The following is a 14,640-nucleotide window of genomic DNA, read 5'->3' as shown; positions in this document are numbered from 1 at the left end:
CACATAATACCCCATAATGACAAAGCATAAACAGGTTTTTAGACATTTATGCAAATGTATTAAAAATTAAAAACGGAAATACCTTATTTACATAAATATTCAGACCCTTTGAGCTTAGGTGCATCCTGTTTCCATTAATCATCCTTGATATATTTCTACAACTTGATTGGTGTCCACCTGTGGTAAATTCAATTGATTGGACATGATTTGGAAAGGCACACACTTGTCTATATCAGGTCCCACAGTTGACAGTGCATGTCAGAGCAAAAACCAAGCCATGAGGTTGAAGGAATTGTCAGTAGAACTCCGAGACAGGATTGTGTCGAGGAACAGATCTGGGGAAGGGTACCAAAGCATTACTGCAGCATTGAAGGTTCCCAAGAACACAGTGGCCTCCATCATTCTTAAACGGAAGAAGTTTGGAACCACCAAGACTCTTCCTAGAGCTGGCCGCCCGGCCAAACTGAGCAATCGGTGGAGAAGGGCCTTGGTCGGGGAGGTGACCAAGAACCCGATGGTCACTCTGACAGAGCTCCAGAGTTCCTCTGTGGAGAAGGGATAACCTTCCAGAAAGATAACCATCTCTGCAGCACTCCATCAATCAGGCCATGGTAGAGTGGCCAGATGGATGCCCCTCCTCAGTAGTAGGCACGACAGCCCGCTTGCAGTTTGCCAAGAGGCACCTAAAGGACTCTGACCATGAGAAACAAGATTCTCTGATCTGATGAAACCAAGATGGAACTCTTTGGCCTGAATGCCAAATGTCACGTCTGGAAGAAACCTGGCCACATCCGTACGGTGAAGCACGGTGTTAGCAGCATCATGCTGTGGGGATGTTTTTCAGCGGCAGGGACTGGGAGACTGGTCAGGATCAAGGGAAAGATGAACGAAGCAAAGAACAGAGAGATCCTTGATAGAAATCTGCTCCAGGACGCACAGGACCTCAGACTGGGGCGAAGGTTCACCTTCCCACAGGACAATAACCCTAAGCACACAGCCACGACAACGCAGGAGTGGCTTCGGGACAAGTCTATGAATGTCCTTGAGTGGCCCAGCCAGTGCCCGTACTTGAACCCAATCGAACATCTCTGGAGAAACGTGAAAATAGCTGTGCAGCGGCATTCCCCATCCAACCTGACAGAGCTGGAGAGGATCTGCAGACAAGAATGGGAAAAACTCCCCAAATATAGGTGTGCCAAGGCGGTAGCGTTATACCTAAGAAGACTCAAGGCTGTAATCGCTGCCAAAGGTGCTTCAACAATGTACTGAGTAAAGGGTTTGAATACTTATGTTTTTCAGCGTGATGTGATATGTGAAATTTTGTTTTTCTATTTGTAAGAAATTAGGAAAAATGTCAATTTGTGGGGGGGGGTGTTTGTCATTACATGGTATTGTGTGTAGATTGATGAGGAAAAAATTAAATCTAATTATTTTTTGAATAAGGCTGTAATGTAACAAAATGTGGAAAAAGTCGACGGGTCTGAATACTTTCCGAATGCACTGTACATGTAAGGGTACGGTGCCATGAGGCTGACCTCATGCAGAGCACGGTGTGGATGTTACTGCGGACTCTTTTTATGTAGGCAGTCATGAGGTTGGCTTTGGTGGGCTGCTGGCCTAGGTCCTGCACCACAGGCTTCATGGCGGTCAGGATGCGCTCCTGCTCGTCCACCGCATAGAGGTTGGGCACGTCACCAGAGTTCAGGATGTTATTCACATCCTCCAAGAACGACTCGCTCTTGATCTGAGGTCAAACACACAGGGTTAGAGGACATGTCGATATGTGGGTATGTGTAAGTGCTGACACTGTGAAAAAGTCCTCACCTGTGTGTCTACAAACAGAAAGGTGATCTGTACATTCTGCAGGCCAGCCTTCAGCATGATGCTCTTGAGGTCTTCCCTCCACTCTGTGTGGCCGTAGTTCTTAGCGAGCTCAATCTGGAAACACTCATAGTCTGACCTGAGGTGTAAAACAACATATTAACACCATATTATCACAGTAACATACTTTCAGATGTTTAATAAAATAGAAGGTATGAGCCTCACATGTGCGTGGCCAGCTTGGTGAGTGACTGGCGCCCGCTGCCCCCGACCCCCAGGAGCAGGGCGTTTCCCAGGGGCTGGCGCAGGATGCGGCTGATGCGGCACACATGCTGGATGGCATCCATGAAGAGCACCAGCTTCATCTTGGTGGTGCTGATCTGGTTGTAGTCGTCCATGTACTCCTCCATGACTCTGGCCAGCTGTGGGAGTTACAAGACAGTATTGGGATGAAAAACACCCATAAATCTCACTACTATCCTAGTAGTGTCACCAAACGTTTTTATGGAAGTCTTTTAAAGGGCAATACCGCCACTTTTCAACCTCATATTCATCATCTCCCATACCAAACCAGTGTCTACATATGTGAAAACAGTGTGATTCTATGATATGTGGTTAAAAAGATAAGAAGAAAGGTCCTAAAAAAAAAGAGTGATTTTCAAAAAGTGCAACGAGTTTCTAGTCCAAGGGAGGGTATTTTCTTGCTCCCCACGTCACCGCAAATCTCATAGTGTTTGAAAATCAAAATGCTTTAACTTTTGATGAAGCCATCGGGTAGAACTTTGTAACGTTATATTTTTGTAGAAATGTGCTGTTTTCACATACTGTATGTTGGTAATGGTATTGTTCTGAAGATAATGAAAACAAGGTTGAAAAGTGGTGGAGTTGCCCTTTAAGTTTAGCAGTGAAGTCTCACCTTCTCCCTGTCCTCAATGAGCTGGTAGGCTTTGTTGTCAGCTCCGGGGATCATGAAGTCTCCAAACAGGACCGGCTGGCAGGGCACAGCATCCTCAAAGCTGCAGCCAAACTCCTCAATGCGGGCCTGTAGGAGCTTATCAAACCAGTCCCGGTCCTCAGCACTCACCAGCCGGTCCTGGAACACCCGGCAGCTTTCATGGTACCACAACTGCAGCAAGTGCATCTTGTCCTGAGAATCAAAACAAGCAATACATCCTCCGTTTGAAAGCCTTTCAGGGTTTCTATACTGTATGATCTCCTGTTTGAGCCGTCAGTCATTCACCTCTATCTTGGTAGCCTCTGCCATCAGGATGCCCTGGAAGACCTTGGAAAGGTCCCTAAGGTTGAATGTGTAGTGGGATTTGGCTGGTGTGGGAAGGAGCTGGGAAGTGATGGTGGCGTAGACGCGGATAGTGGCATCCACCAGAGGCCCGTTCAGAGGCTGAATCTCTGGAACAGGTCCTTAGGGAAGAGAGGGGTATGGGAGATGGGTTGGATATAAAATTAGCAAAGACATATGGAGAACTTTCCTTTTTGTGTGTGTAAAAGACCAGCAACAATTTAATACTTTAGAATTTCATCAACATCTACTCTTATTAATAATCTACATAAATTACTAAACTCTGCAAAAAAAGAAACGTCCTCTCACTGTCAACTGGGTCTATTTTCAGTAAACTTAACATGTGTAAATATTTGTATGAACATAACATGATTCAACAGCTGAGACATAAACTGAACAAGTTCCACAGACATGTGACTAACAGAAATTGAAAAATGAGTCCCTGAACAAAGGGGGGGTCAAAATCAAAAGTAACAGTCACTATCTGGTGTGGCCACCAACTGCATTAAGTACTGCAGTCATCTCCTCCTCATGGACTGCACCAGATTTGCCAGTTCTTGCTGTGAGATGTTACCCCACTATTCCACCAAGGCACCTGCAAGTTCCCGGACATTTCTGGGGGAATGGCCCTAGCCCTTACCCTCCGATCCAACAGGTCTCAGACGTGCTCAATGGGATTGAGATCCGGGCTCTTTGCTGGCCATGGCAGAACACTGACATTCCTGTCTTGCAGGAAATAACGCACAGAGCGAGCAGTATGGCTGGTGGCATTGTCATGCTGGAGGGTCATGTCAGGATGAACCTGCAGGAAGGGTACCACATGAGGGAGGAGGATGTCTTCCCTGTAACTCACAACGTTGAGATTGCCTGCAATGACAACATGCTCAGTCCGATGATGCTGTGACAGACCGCCCCAGATCATGACGGACCCTCCACCTCTAAATCGACCCCGCTCCAGAGTACAGGCCTCGGTGTAAAGCTCATTCCTTCGACGATAAAGGCGAATTCGACCATCACCCCTGGTGAGACAAAACTGTGACTCGTCAGTGAAGAGCACTTTTTGCCAGTCCTGTCTGGTCCAGAGACGGTGGGTTTGTGCCCATAGGCGACGTTGTTGCCAGTGATGTCTGGTGAGGAACAACCTTACAACAGGCCTACAAGCCCTCAGTCCAGCCTCTCTCAGCCTATTGCGGACAGTCGGAGCACTGATGGAGGGATTGTGCATTCCTGGTGTAACTCGGGCAATTGTTGCTGCCATCCTGTACCTATCCTGCAGGTGTGATGTTCAGATGTACCGATCCTGTGCAGGTGTTGTTACACGTGGTCTGCCACTGCGAGTACGATCAGCTGTCCGTCCTGTCTCCCTGTAGCGCTGTCTTAGGCATCTCACAGACATTGCTATTTATTGCCCTGGCCACATCTGCATTCCTCATGCCTCCTTGCAGCATGCCTAAGACACGTTCACGCAGATGAGCAGGGACCTTGGGCATCTTTCTTTTGGTGTTTTTCAGAGTCAGTAGAAAGGTCTCTTTAGTGTCCTATGTTTTCATAACTGTGACCTTAATTGCCTACTGTCTGTAAGCTGTTAGTGTCTTAACGACCGTTCCACAGGTGCATGTTTATTAATTGTTTTTGGTTCATTGAATAAGCATGGGAAACAGTGTTTAAACCCTTTGCAATGAAGATCTGTGAAGTTATTTGGATTTTTACGAATTATCTTTGAAAGACAGGGTCCTGAAAAGGGGACGTTTCTTTTTTGCTGAGTTTAAAATAATGATGCATGGTAACACATTTCTAGAGCGTCAGTCTTCTCTTTCTCTCTCTCCTTCTTCTGTCGCTCTGTCTCCCTCTCTGACTTACTCCCTGGTTCCTTTTTACTTATATTTCCATCTGTAAGAAAGCAAAGAATATATTAGAAAGGATTGCAGCAACTTAACAAACTACCTCCTCAATGTGACTGGTGCCTCAACCATACCTAGCCTCCCTCAACCCTTCACCAAAATGAACATCAGTTGGATACATTTTCAGCAGTCAGGCCGTCTCACCCATCCAGTTGCCCAGGATAGTAGAGAAGATCTTCTTCTTGCTGGCGTCCTCCATCTCAGTGAAGGAGAGGAAGTTAAAGTGGCGTGTGAAACGCTGGGTGATGGGGTTCCTGCCCCCTCCTGGGGGTCCCATAGCGCAAGCAAAGTTGATGTCTACCAGGTGTTTAAAAGTGCCTGCAGGACAAGGCAGAGTTCAATTTGGTGGCCTTCACAGAGCCATGGGAGCTAGATGTGCAGACTCAGTTTTGGAGGAAGGGTCCTCACCTATCTGCTTCCTGTCATACCAGCCTCCATGGTCCATCCACTGGCGGAGAAGCTCAATGGGGGGCTGGGCCCCGTAGGTCTCCAGAATGGGCATGTTCAGGTCATCAATGAAGAAGATAAAATACTTCCCCAGGGGAGGCCCAAACACACCCTTACGCCTGACAAATACATGCTTTGGTTAGAGAGGTCAGTATATAAAGGAATGAGACTGCCTTTAGACATTACAGCACAGATCCTACAGTACAAAGAGAGATGTTGGTAAAAGGCTTACCTCTTGTCCAGTTTGCTGTCAATATAATCCTGTGTCTGGTTGGCTGAGGTGCGAGCAGAGAACATAAGGAAGTGTGTAATGTACTCAGCAGGCATGTTCTTCAGCAGCTTGTCAGACATGGTCAGGGTCTTTCCTGTGCCGGTCGGTCCAATGCACAGCACCTGGTCAACACAGAGCCTCTAACTAAGAACAACTCTACTCACAGAAAGACTCCTCCATTACACTCACAAAAGCTTTCACCAGGAATGATACACTGATAATACACTATTTATGAGTGCCTTATTGGGCGGCACTTACAGGCTTCTTGTTAGACAGCAGCATATCCATCAGGAAGGAAATGCGGACTGTGTCTGGTGTGGGTACGATGATGTCAGAGTAGCTGGTCTCTGGCGTGATGACCACATTCTGGGCAGATTTCATCCAACTGACCCAGTGCACCTACACAACAGGATGTATGTCACTTGTATGGCCCTTTATGTTTCTAAAGGTATATCCAGAATGTTTGCTTTTCAAATGCTCACCTTCCTCCCTCTGTCCTCCTCCTCTTCGTCTCCCATGTTGCTGATTCCTGCATCATCAAGCTGGTAGTCATACACCAGGCCTTCCTCTGGAAAACACAACTCAACCTTCTCCTCTGCCATCTTGGCCCTGAGCCAAGCACTGAAGCGCTGGCAGCTGGGGGCGTCCCCTGTGGCTCCCACACTCCACACCAGAGAGAAGATGAACCAGGGCTCAATCAGCTCCTTCAACCGGTCAAGCTTCTCCTGCAGAAGAGGCCTCTCCCCCTGGCCAAACATATGACAGACTAGTCATCAAGAGATGAACATCTCCGTCACCTCAGCTGATCACTCATCCCTTTTGTCTCCTGATGGTGGGTAGATTGTGTGGGTGTTTGTGGCATGGAGTGGTGTTCACTGACCTCTCGATGGATGAAGGGTTGGAAGAAACAGTCCAGCAGTTTGAGCAGACTGCATGTGAGGTTGCTGTCCATGGAGAAGATTACCTCTTTCACAGACTTCCTTACAAACGTGATGGAATCCTAGAGACACACAGACTCAATTTCCCCTGAGGCCCAACAGAACAAGGCCTGACACAGCCAGACACTCACAACAACTAACTTATGATACAGTTGTAAAGTGGAATAAACATTATTAAAATGCCTGTTGAGCGGCCCTCTGTGTTACCTGGAGAAACATGATGAAGAGGGAATTGAGCTGGTCTGTGTAGGGCCTCAGGGGTTCGGGGACCGTCCTCAGCCAGCACTCAGTGAAGGGCGTGAGGCCCAGGATGCTAGGCTCCAGGTACACCATCCCACAACGAGACACTGTGGCCGGGGACGCCACCGCCAGGTCCTGCACCTCAAACATCATCGTCTGCACCTGGAGGAGGATACACACATGTATCTGAATGTGCATAACTGGTATGAGGTATGGAACAAAATGAGAGCGGGAAAGCTGACAGAAGAGATGTAAAGGTTTCTCACGTCTGTGAGTTTGATGATCTCTCCAGAGCTCAGGCAGAGTTTTTTATTGTCATCCAGCACAGTGTTCATGTTCTCGATCCACACAGCGTCCACTGGCCCGTCAAACATGTACCACTTCTTCTCCTCGTCCATGGAGGACGACCCCCCACGGATCAGAGAGGACAGGATACCATCCGACCTGAAGGGAGATACACAGAGGGAGAAGAGGCATGTGTGTGTGTGTGCATGGATGTGTGAGAGTGTTCAGGATATTCAATATGCTATCTACTGTATGTGTGTTTGTAATGTACAAGGTGTATAAGAGTTTATGTACTGTATGTGCCCAAATCTGCAGATGGTATGCGATGGTCTGTTATGTGCACATGGAGCAATTACTCACCATTCATGTGTCAACAGGTCAAACTCCCCGTAGAGCTGTCCCATGGTAATGGACTTGGGGTTGAGGACATAGGTCTGTACAGCCTCATAAACACCACCACTCACAGAGACCTGGCCCTGCAGAGCCGTCATCGCTGTCCCTAGGATCTCATAACACTGACACACAAACCAAGCCAATGGCAATATATTACATTCATTTGTAATACCAGAATCATCTTGAAATACATATCATGTGCTGCTGGTAAAGAGAGGTTTTTGGGGAATGCAGACCTTGGTTTTTCCGGAGCCGGACGGTCCCACCAACATCAGTCCGTGCCTCACAACAGTAGTCTCATACAGCTGAATACACTTGGTGATGTATCCTGCATTTACACATGGGAAATTAAACCATGTTAAAAAATATATATTATTTCCCTAACTTATACCTATATTCTAATCTCAATAGCACAGTATCACTAATAAGCAGATATAATGTAGGTTAGACAGTACAAAAACAAGCTGTGTGTCCTCATAGAGTACGAACCATCCACATCCTTGAGGTTCTTCTTGGCACAGACGTTGCGAATGGATTTCTCCAGGGTGCCATAGTCGATGGGCTCCTCCCGTATCTTGGGGAAGAGATCGGACACAATGCCGTTGAAAAGCTTGAGGTCATCTTGGAGGAACTTGGGGACGTTGACGTCTCGTATGGCCCGTAGACAGATCAGTTCCTGGAAGTTAGAGGTGGGAGACGGGCCGATTACATCAGGTTATTGATAGCCTGGTCAGTGTATTTAGGATATAAAGTGTTGTTCTAACCTCATTCATATCTTGATTCTCCCTCTTCAAGTTTCCAGCAGCAGAGATCACGGTCTTCACAGCTCTCATACCAAAGTCATAGTGATCCTGCACACATATACATCAGTCAAACTTTATTGTAGAGAAATTACATGATTATGTTAATAATACTGTTATTGCAACAAATGGTTGTTGTATGCAACAAAATAGGGTTCTTAAAACTGAGGGTTTTAACTTTGAGTGAAGCAACTCATGTATTATGGATTGATTGGTGAATGGAGAGGGTGAAACTGATCCTAATCTATTTGACTTATATCCATTACCAAATTACATTTTTGATGACAATGATAATACTCTGGAACTATAGCAGGTATGGTGCTAATGGCACATAGAGACTATAGGAGTTGCCTTATAAATAGTGGAATCATGATGCTTGCCCTGGGTCATGTTCATTAGGCACCAACGGAATAAATTTCCCTTAAACCAGGAGTCACTACCTGGATTTATCCAACAAGATATGCAAATGTTTTGTTTTTGGGGACGGTATGCTCAGTATCAACAAGATGATTTGTTTCATACTGATGAAAAATGTACTCTGATTAGATTGCTGATAATTTCTTAACAATATTTTAATGTTTATATCATTCCCAATGAAGGATAATTTTATGTTAAGTTAAAAGGCTCAATGAACCAACAGATGGTCATTTACAATGGTAGTTGTCAACGGTGGGTGTAGCTGGTGCATGGAAGTCAGGCGCAGGAGAGCAGAGATGAGTGAACACGAAGTACTTTACTGAGGCAAATAGTAAGACCAGAACGCAACAGCGTCACCAACACCAAATGCCCAAAACAAGTAAGCAGCACACAGTACCACAAACAAAGTACAAAGTACCGGCTGCCACAAAACACAGGTATACATAAAACCTGGCGCTAACCAGCCGGAAACGTGCCAACGTCGACAATAAACAATACCCCACACAGACATGGAGGGAACAGAGGGCTAAATACACAGTAATTATGAGGAGACGTAAACCAGGTGTGCAGGAAAACAAGACAAAACAAATGGAAAATGAAAGGTGGAGCGGCGATTGCTAGAAGACCGGTGACGTCGACCGCCGACCGCCACCCGAACAAGGAGAGGGACCGACTTCGACGCAAGTCGTGACAGTAGTATACTAGTGCAAGGAAGTTTTTTTCCCCCTATACGTTTGGGTTGATGCCTTATTTGTTTTCTACATGTGAATTCATGTTTTAAACCTTGTAATTTTCTATTAGGTTGAGAAAAATCTCAAAATGGGGGATTATCGTGGAGAAATTACATGATTATGTTCATAATACTGTTATTGCATCAAATGGTTGTTTTATGCAACAAAATAGTGTTCTTAGAACTCTATTGTGTCTGTGTGAACTGAGAGGAGCTTCTGAGATTGAACTCTAACAACTGATTTATGATGGTCTTGTCCTCTTTTGGAGCCCGCATTCCATAGAATGAGTTGGTGTTTATGTACTGGGAGGTATCAGGGTGGAGATGGCTCCAGTATGGATAATGATGAGAGGAACTTTGTTTTGGGGGTCAGACCCTGGTTTCTACACAATGAGAACAGTCTTTACAGCAGATATAGTCTGCTGTAAATTATTAGTATCTTTCATACAAATCCTAACCTTGTGACACATTCCATACATCTGTTGTTTGTCATGAACATTCAGGGCATGTACTTTGCTATAAAATGCTGTTGCTCAAATCCGCTCGTTGGGCTGTCAACGAATTACCTACGGGTGGTGATCGTTGACCAGCTTCATTATTGCAATAATTTATTGATGTTATTAATACATTTTGAATAAAGTAACACCCTGATTGATGACTGACCTTGTCTCTACTCATTATTGATTATAATTTCCACGACAACTTTCACAAAGAAATACAGCACTGTATATAAAGCTTGACCCTCAATAAGGCATGCTGCGGGTATGGTTACTGGGGCAAAGATTCTATGTAGACTAGGGTACCACCTGGGAGCTGAGCTGCTCGGAGGACAGTTTGAAGGTGGTGGTGATCTTCTTGGAGAGGACTTTAGCATCGCTGAAGCCAAAGGAGTAGAGAGAGATCTCAGCGATCATCGCATAATCAGGGACCATCATAGCAACAGGACGGAACAGAGCCTTAAGACAAACAGATAGAAATATAATGTGTTACAGTCACACCTCAGTGCTTTGTTTTACAATACCCTGCCAGGGATGTGAACTTTTAAATGTTTTTGGGCAATTTTATGTAGCTACCTTTAGGTTATCTGGTAGTTCAGTGCGGCCGGCGTAACCAGGGTTCATGGTGATGAAAACAGCACAAGAGGCAACAAGAGGGATCTCTTGCCCCTCAAACACAAATCGCTCCGCCTGAGAGACACAAACACACGCACAAACGAATGCACGCACGCACCGACATACAAATCTGTAATATTTTCATGTGTGTATGCACTTTTGACTGTGTACATTGTCTATGACTGTGTTTGTGTATGTTTTTGTTCACCCTCTGATGCTGGGCCTTATTGATGGTGGCGATTTGTTGGGCCACCACTGACAGCACCTCCACATCAATGCGGTTAAACTCATCAAAACATGCCCAGGCTCCAGAACTACAGGAGATACAGTAGATCACAGTAGCCCCACAAAACAATTTAAATACATTCAACAGGATATACAGTGCATTTGGAAAGTATACAGACCCCTTCCTTTTTTCCACATTTTGTTCCGTTACAGCCTTATTCTAAAATGGATTGTATTTATTGTATTTTTTCTTCATCAATCTACACACAATAACCCATAATGACAAAGCATAAACAGGTTTTTAGACATTTTTGCAAATGTATTAAAAATAAAAAACAGAAACCTTATTTATATAAGTATTCAGACCCTTTGCTATGAGACTCGAAAGTGAGCTCAGGTGCATCCTGTTTCCATTGATCCATCCTTGAGATGTTTCTTCAAATTGATTGGAGTTCACCTGCGGTAAATTCAATTGATTGGACATGATTTGGAAAGGCACACACCTGTGTGAGGTCCCACAGTTAACCAAGCCATGAGGTCGAAGGAATTGTCCGTAGAGCTCCGAGACAGGATTGTGTTGAGGCACAGATCTGGGGAAGGGTACCAAAACATTTCTACAGCATTGAAGGTTCCCAAGAACAAAGTGGCCTCCATCATTCAATTTGTTTTCTAAATTATCGTTTTTTCCTCTTTTGTTATTTTTCTTTTATTATTATTATTTTACCCCTTTTTCTCCCCAATTTGTAGTTAAAGTCTTGTCCCATCGCTGCATCTCCCGTACAGACTTGGGAGAACACGGATCTGTAGCGATGCCTCTAGGACTGCGATGCAGTGCCTTTGACCGCTGCGCCACTCGAGAGGCCTCCATCATTCTTAAATGAAAGAAGTTTGGAACCACCAAGACTCTTCCTAGAGCTGGCCGCCCAGCCAAACTGAGCAATCAGGGGAGAAGGGCCTTGGTCGGGGAGGTGACCAAGAACCCGATGGTCTGACAGCGCTCCAGAGTTCCTCTGTGGAGATGGGATAACCTTCCAGAAAGATAACCATCTCTGCAGCACTCCATCAATCAGGCCATGGTAGAGTGGCCAGATGGATGCCCCTCCTCAGTAGTAGGCACGACAGCCCGCTTGCAGTTTGCCAAGAGGCACCTAAAGGACTCTGACCATTAGAAACAAGATTCTCTGATCTGATGAAACCAAGATGGAACTCTTTGGCCTGAATGCCAAACGTCACGTCTGGAAGAAACCTGGCCACATCCGTACGGTGAAGCACGGTGGTGGTGGCAGCAGCATGCTGTGGGGATGTTTTTCAGCAGCAGGGACTGGAAGACTGGTCAGGATCATGGGAAAGATGAACGAAGCAAAGAACAGAGAGATCCTTGATAGAAATCTGCTCCAGAGCGCACAGGACCTCAGACTGGGGCGAAGGTTCACCTTCCCACAGGACAATAACCCTAAGCACACAGCCACGACAATGCAGGAGTCAGCCAGGGCCCGGACTTGAACCCAATCGAACATCTCTGGAGAAACGTGAACATAGCTGTGAAGCTGCACTCCCCATCCAACCTGACAGAGCTTGAGAGGATCCGCAGACAAGAATGGGAAAAACTCCCCAAATACAGGTGCCAAGACGGTAGCCTTATACCCAAGAAGACTCAAGGCTGTAATCGCTCCCAAAGGTGCTTCAACAATGTACTGAGTAAAGGGTCTGAATATTTATGGAAATGTAATATTTCAGTGTTTTATTTTTAATAAATGTGCTAAAAATTGCTTTGTCATTATGGGGTCTTGTGTGTAGATTGATGAGGAAAAAATACAATTTAATTAATTTTAGAATAAGGCTTGTGTTCTTTTGTAGCACATACAATTTATATTTTTACCAGTTTTATATAAGGACTAACCTGGCCAGTCCCTTGAGGAACTTGCCCATGGCGATGAAGTCCAGCTGATCCGAGCAGTTGAAGACTACAGTCTGGATAGCCAGGGCTTTCCCCAAGTCTTTAGTGGTCTCTGTCTTCCCTGTTCCTGCTGGACCCGCAGGGGCCCCTCCAAACTTCAGGTGCAGTGCCCCTGTCAGGGTCAGGTAGCACCTGAGAGGGTGAGGGAGAGAGGGGTGAGACCATACCCACAAACCCTAAATCCTTTATCGAACAGCCATGTGCAAGTATATCAGTCACCAGAGTTTTCATCAACTGGTTTTAGCTTGTTGTAGCCTGCCTGCTGCTAGCTTCACTGACAAACACTGGGATGGAATTTTATCTCCTGCTAGCTATAGATTTTGGGCACTGCACTTATAAACAGTGTGTAGCTTGTCACTTATTTACGATAGTTTAACAGCTTGCTGATAAGTTGTAGACATGTTCCCAGCAGTCAGTCTGTATTTCAGCATGTTTCCAAAGCACCAATTGCTATGTTGTAACGTTGGGGGGTCAGATAAATAAACAGCGCAGCAGCAGACTTGATACTGTAGACTCACGGTAGAGCACGTTGCTTGCTGCTTCATTAAAAATCATTCATTGTGATAAAATAATGTTACTAAAATAGCTAGCTAACTAGCTAGCTTGCGTATAGAAGCATCAGTGCATTTTACAGTAGCTAGCTAGCTTGCTTATAGAAGGAGAATTGCATTTAGTGTTGCACTAGCTGGTTGGTTAGCTTCTCTTTCGTTTATATAGGTCAGTGACTGGCTCAGGCTCAGCTAGCAAGGTAATAATGGACAAGTTTTCAAGTACATGATCAAATTTCAGAAATACACTGGACTACTTTGCTAGGTGTAAACCGCTAGACTAAGACATCCTCAAAATTAAACTTGAAAATTAATTAATTACAGATTTCTTGATTTATCTTGGTTTATTCTGACTGCTTTTGAGAGCGCCGCAGTAGTGACTGTTGATGCTTGGTAACATGCTAAGATTCATGGGAAGAAGTTGCTACCAAGGGCGCAGTCGGCATAGGATGCCCACTAAATATAGAGGTTCCAAAAGGCGCCGTGGAGCCCTTGATGACTCGACAACTAGCATTTGAGATTGACTCGATTGACTCGTGAACACACATATCGAGTGATCTAGTGCTTGAAGTGCTCAGTGGTCGGTTTGAGTGACATTCAGCTTTAGATAGACATTGTATCATTGTATCTATTCCATTATGGTGTCTGTGAGAGCATCGCCAGCGCCATTGAGGCCGTCTCCATTTTGAAGTAGTCCATTTTCTACTTCTACTACTTCTACGAGTTGGCAAACAAACTGAACGGGTGTACACTGCCACCTAATGTGTGTTGTTTGAACAGCTTTAAAGCCAAGGTTGGCGATTTACTGTCAACTGCAGTTATGGAATGTTTCATCACAAGTATAATTCATTGGCTGATCCTTCCTGGTCATCTAAATGGAATTATGTGATCCTTCCTTAATACATAGGAAGACCCACCCAATTGACTACTTCAAAATGGGGAAAGTCCTCAATGGTGCTGCCTATGCTAAAACGGGCTTTTGGGCACTAGAGTCCTCAATCTTTCTCTATGGGTGAGACATGCTTTCATAACAAGGGCGGGAGTCATTGAGATCCAATGGCGGGTAGCCAAAGCTTACCGGTCTGTGAGTGGGGTGATGACCAGGCGTCCTGAGTTGCCCAGGTACTCATACCCATAGAGGAACTCTGCGTTCACCGCTCGGATATACAGGTCATTTCGAGCCCAGTAATACCTAGAAACAAATATTAATTAAGGGGAATCTGGAATGTTCACAGATTTTTGCATGTCATCTGCACAC

The 14,640-nt window shown here is 45.3% G+C and overlaps 1 protein-coding gene across 1 annotated transcript in view; it reads right to left on the bottom strand.

The window, feature by feature from the left end:
- dnah1 (dynein, axonemal, heavy chain 1) overlaps window positions 1-14,640 on the bottom strand; it is a 56,865-nt gene that overhangs the window by 26,315 nt on the left and 15,910 nt on the right. Inside the window, exons 27-48 of the mRNA XM_071344527.1 lie at window positions 14,461-14,574; window positions 12,778-12,966; window positions 10,861-10,966; window positions 10,614-10,727; window positions 10,347-10,496; window positions 8,358-8,444; window positions 8,083-8,269; window positions 7,830-7,921; window positions 7,561-7,715; window positions 7,182-7,359; window positions 6,883-7,077; window positions 6,618-6,737; window positions 6,220-6,483; window positions 5,996-6,136; window positions 5,699-5,859; window positions 5,428-5,585; window positions 5,164-5,337; window positions 3,062-3,240; window positions 2,738-2,968; window positions 2,047-2,243; window positions 1,825-1,960; window positions 1,536-1,744 (exon numbers count right to left, since the gene is read on the bottom strand). Of these exons, the coding sequence (XP_071200628.1) occupies window positions 1,536-1,744; window positions 1,825-1,960; window positions 2,047-2,243; window positions 2,738-2,968; window positions 3,062-3,240; window positions 5,164-5,337; window positions 5,428-5,585; window positions 5,699-5,859; window positions 5,996-6,136; window positions 6,220-6,483; window positions 6,618-6,737; window positions 6,883-7,077; window positions 7,182-7,359; window positions 7,561-7,715; window positions 7,830-7,921; window positions 8,083-8,269; window positions 8,358-8,444; window positions 10,347-10,496; window positions 10,614-10,727; window positions 10,861-10,966; window positions 12,778-12,966; window positions 14,461-14,574 (3,537 nt within the window). The remainder of the gene's footprint in view (window positions 1-1,535; window positions 1,745-1,824; window positions 1,961-2,046; window positions 2,244-2,737; window positions 2,969-3,061; window positions 3,241-5,163; window positions 5,338-5,427; window positions 5,586-5,698; window positions 5,860-5,995; window positions 6,137-6,219; window positions 6,484-6,617; window positions 6,738-6,882; window positions 7,078-7,181; window positions 7,360-7,560; window positions 7,716-7,829; window positions 7,922-8,082; window positions 8,270-8,357; window positions 8,445-10,346; window positions 10,497-10,613; window positions 10,728-10,860; window positions 10,967-12,777; window positions 12,967-14,460; window positions 14,575-14,640) is intronic.

The sequence above is a fragment of the Salvelinus alpinus genome, chromosome 2 (genome assembly GCF_045679555.1).
Source record: "Salvelinus alpinus chromosome 2, SLU_Salpinus.1, whole genome shotgun sequence".
Taxonomy (NCBI): Eukaryota; Metazoa; Chordata; class Actinopteri; order Salmoniformes; family Salmonidae; genus Salvelinus; species Salvelinus alpinus.
Note: the sequence above shows the minus strand (reverse complement) of the source record. Positions and strands in the feature narration are given on the sequence as shown.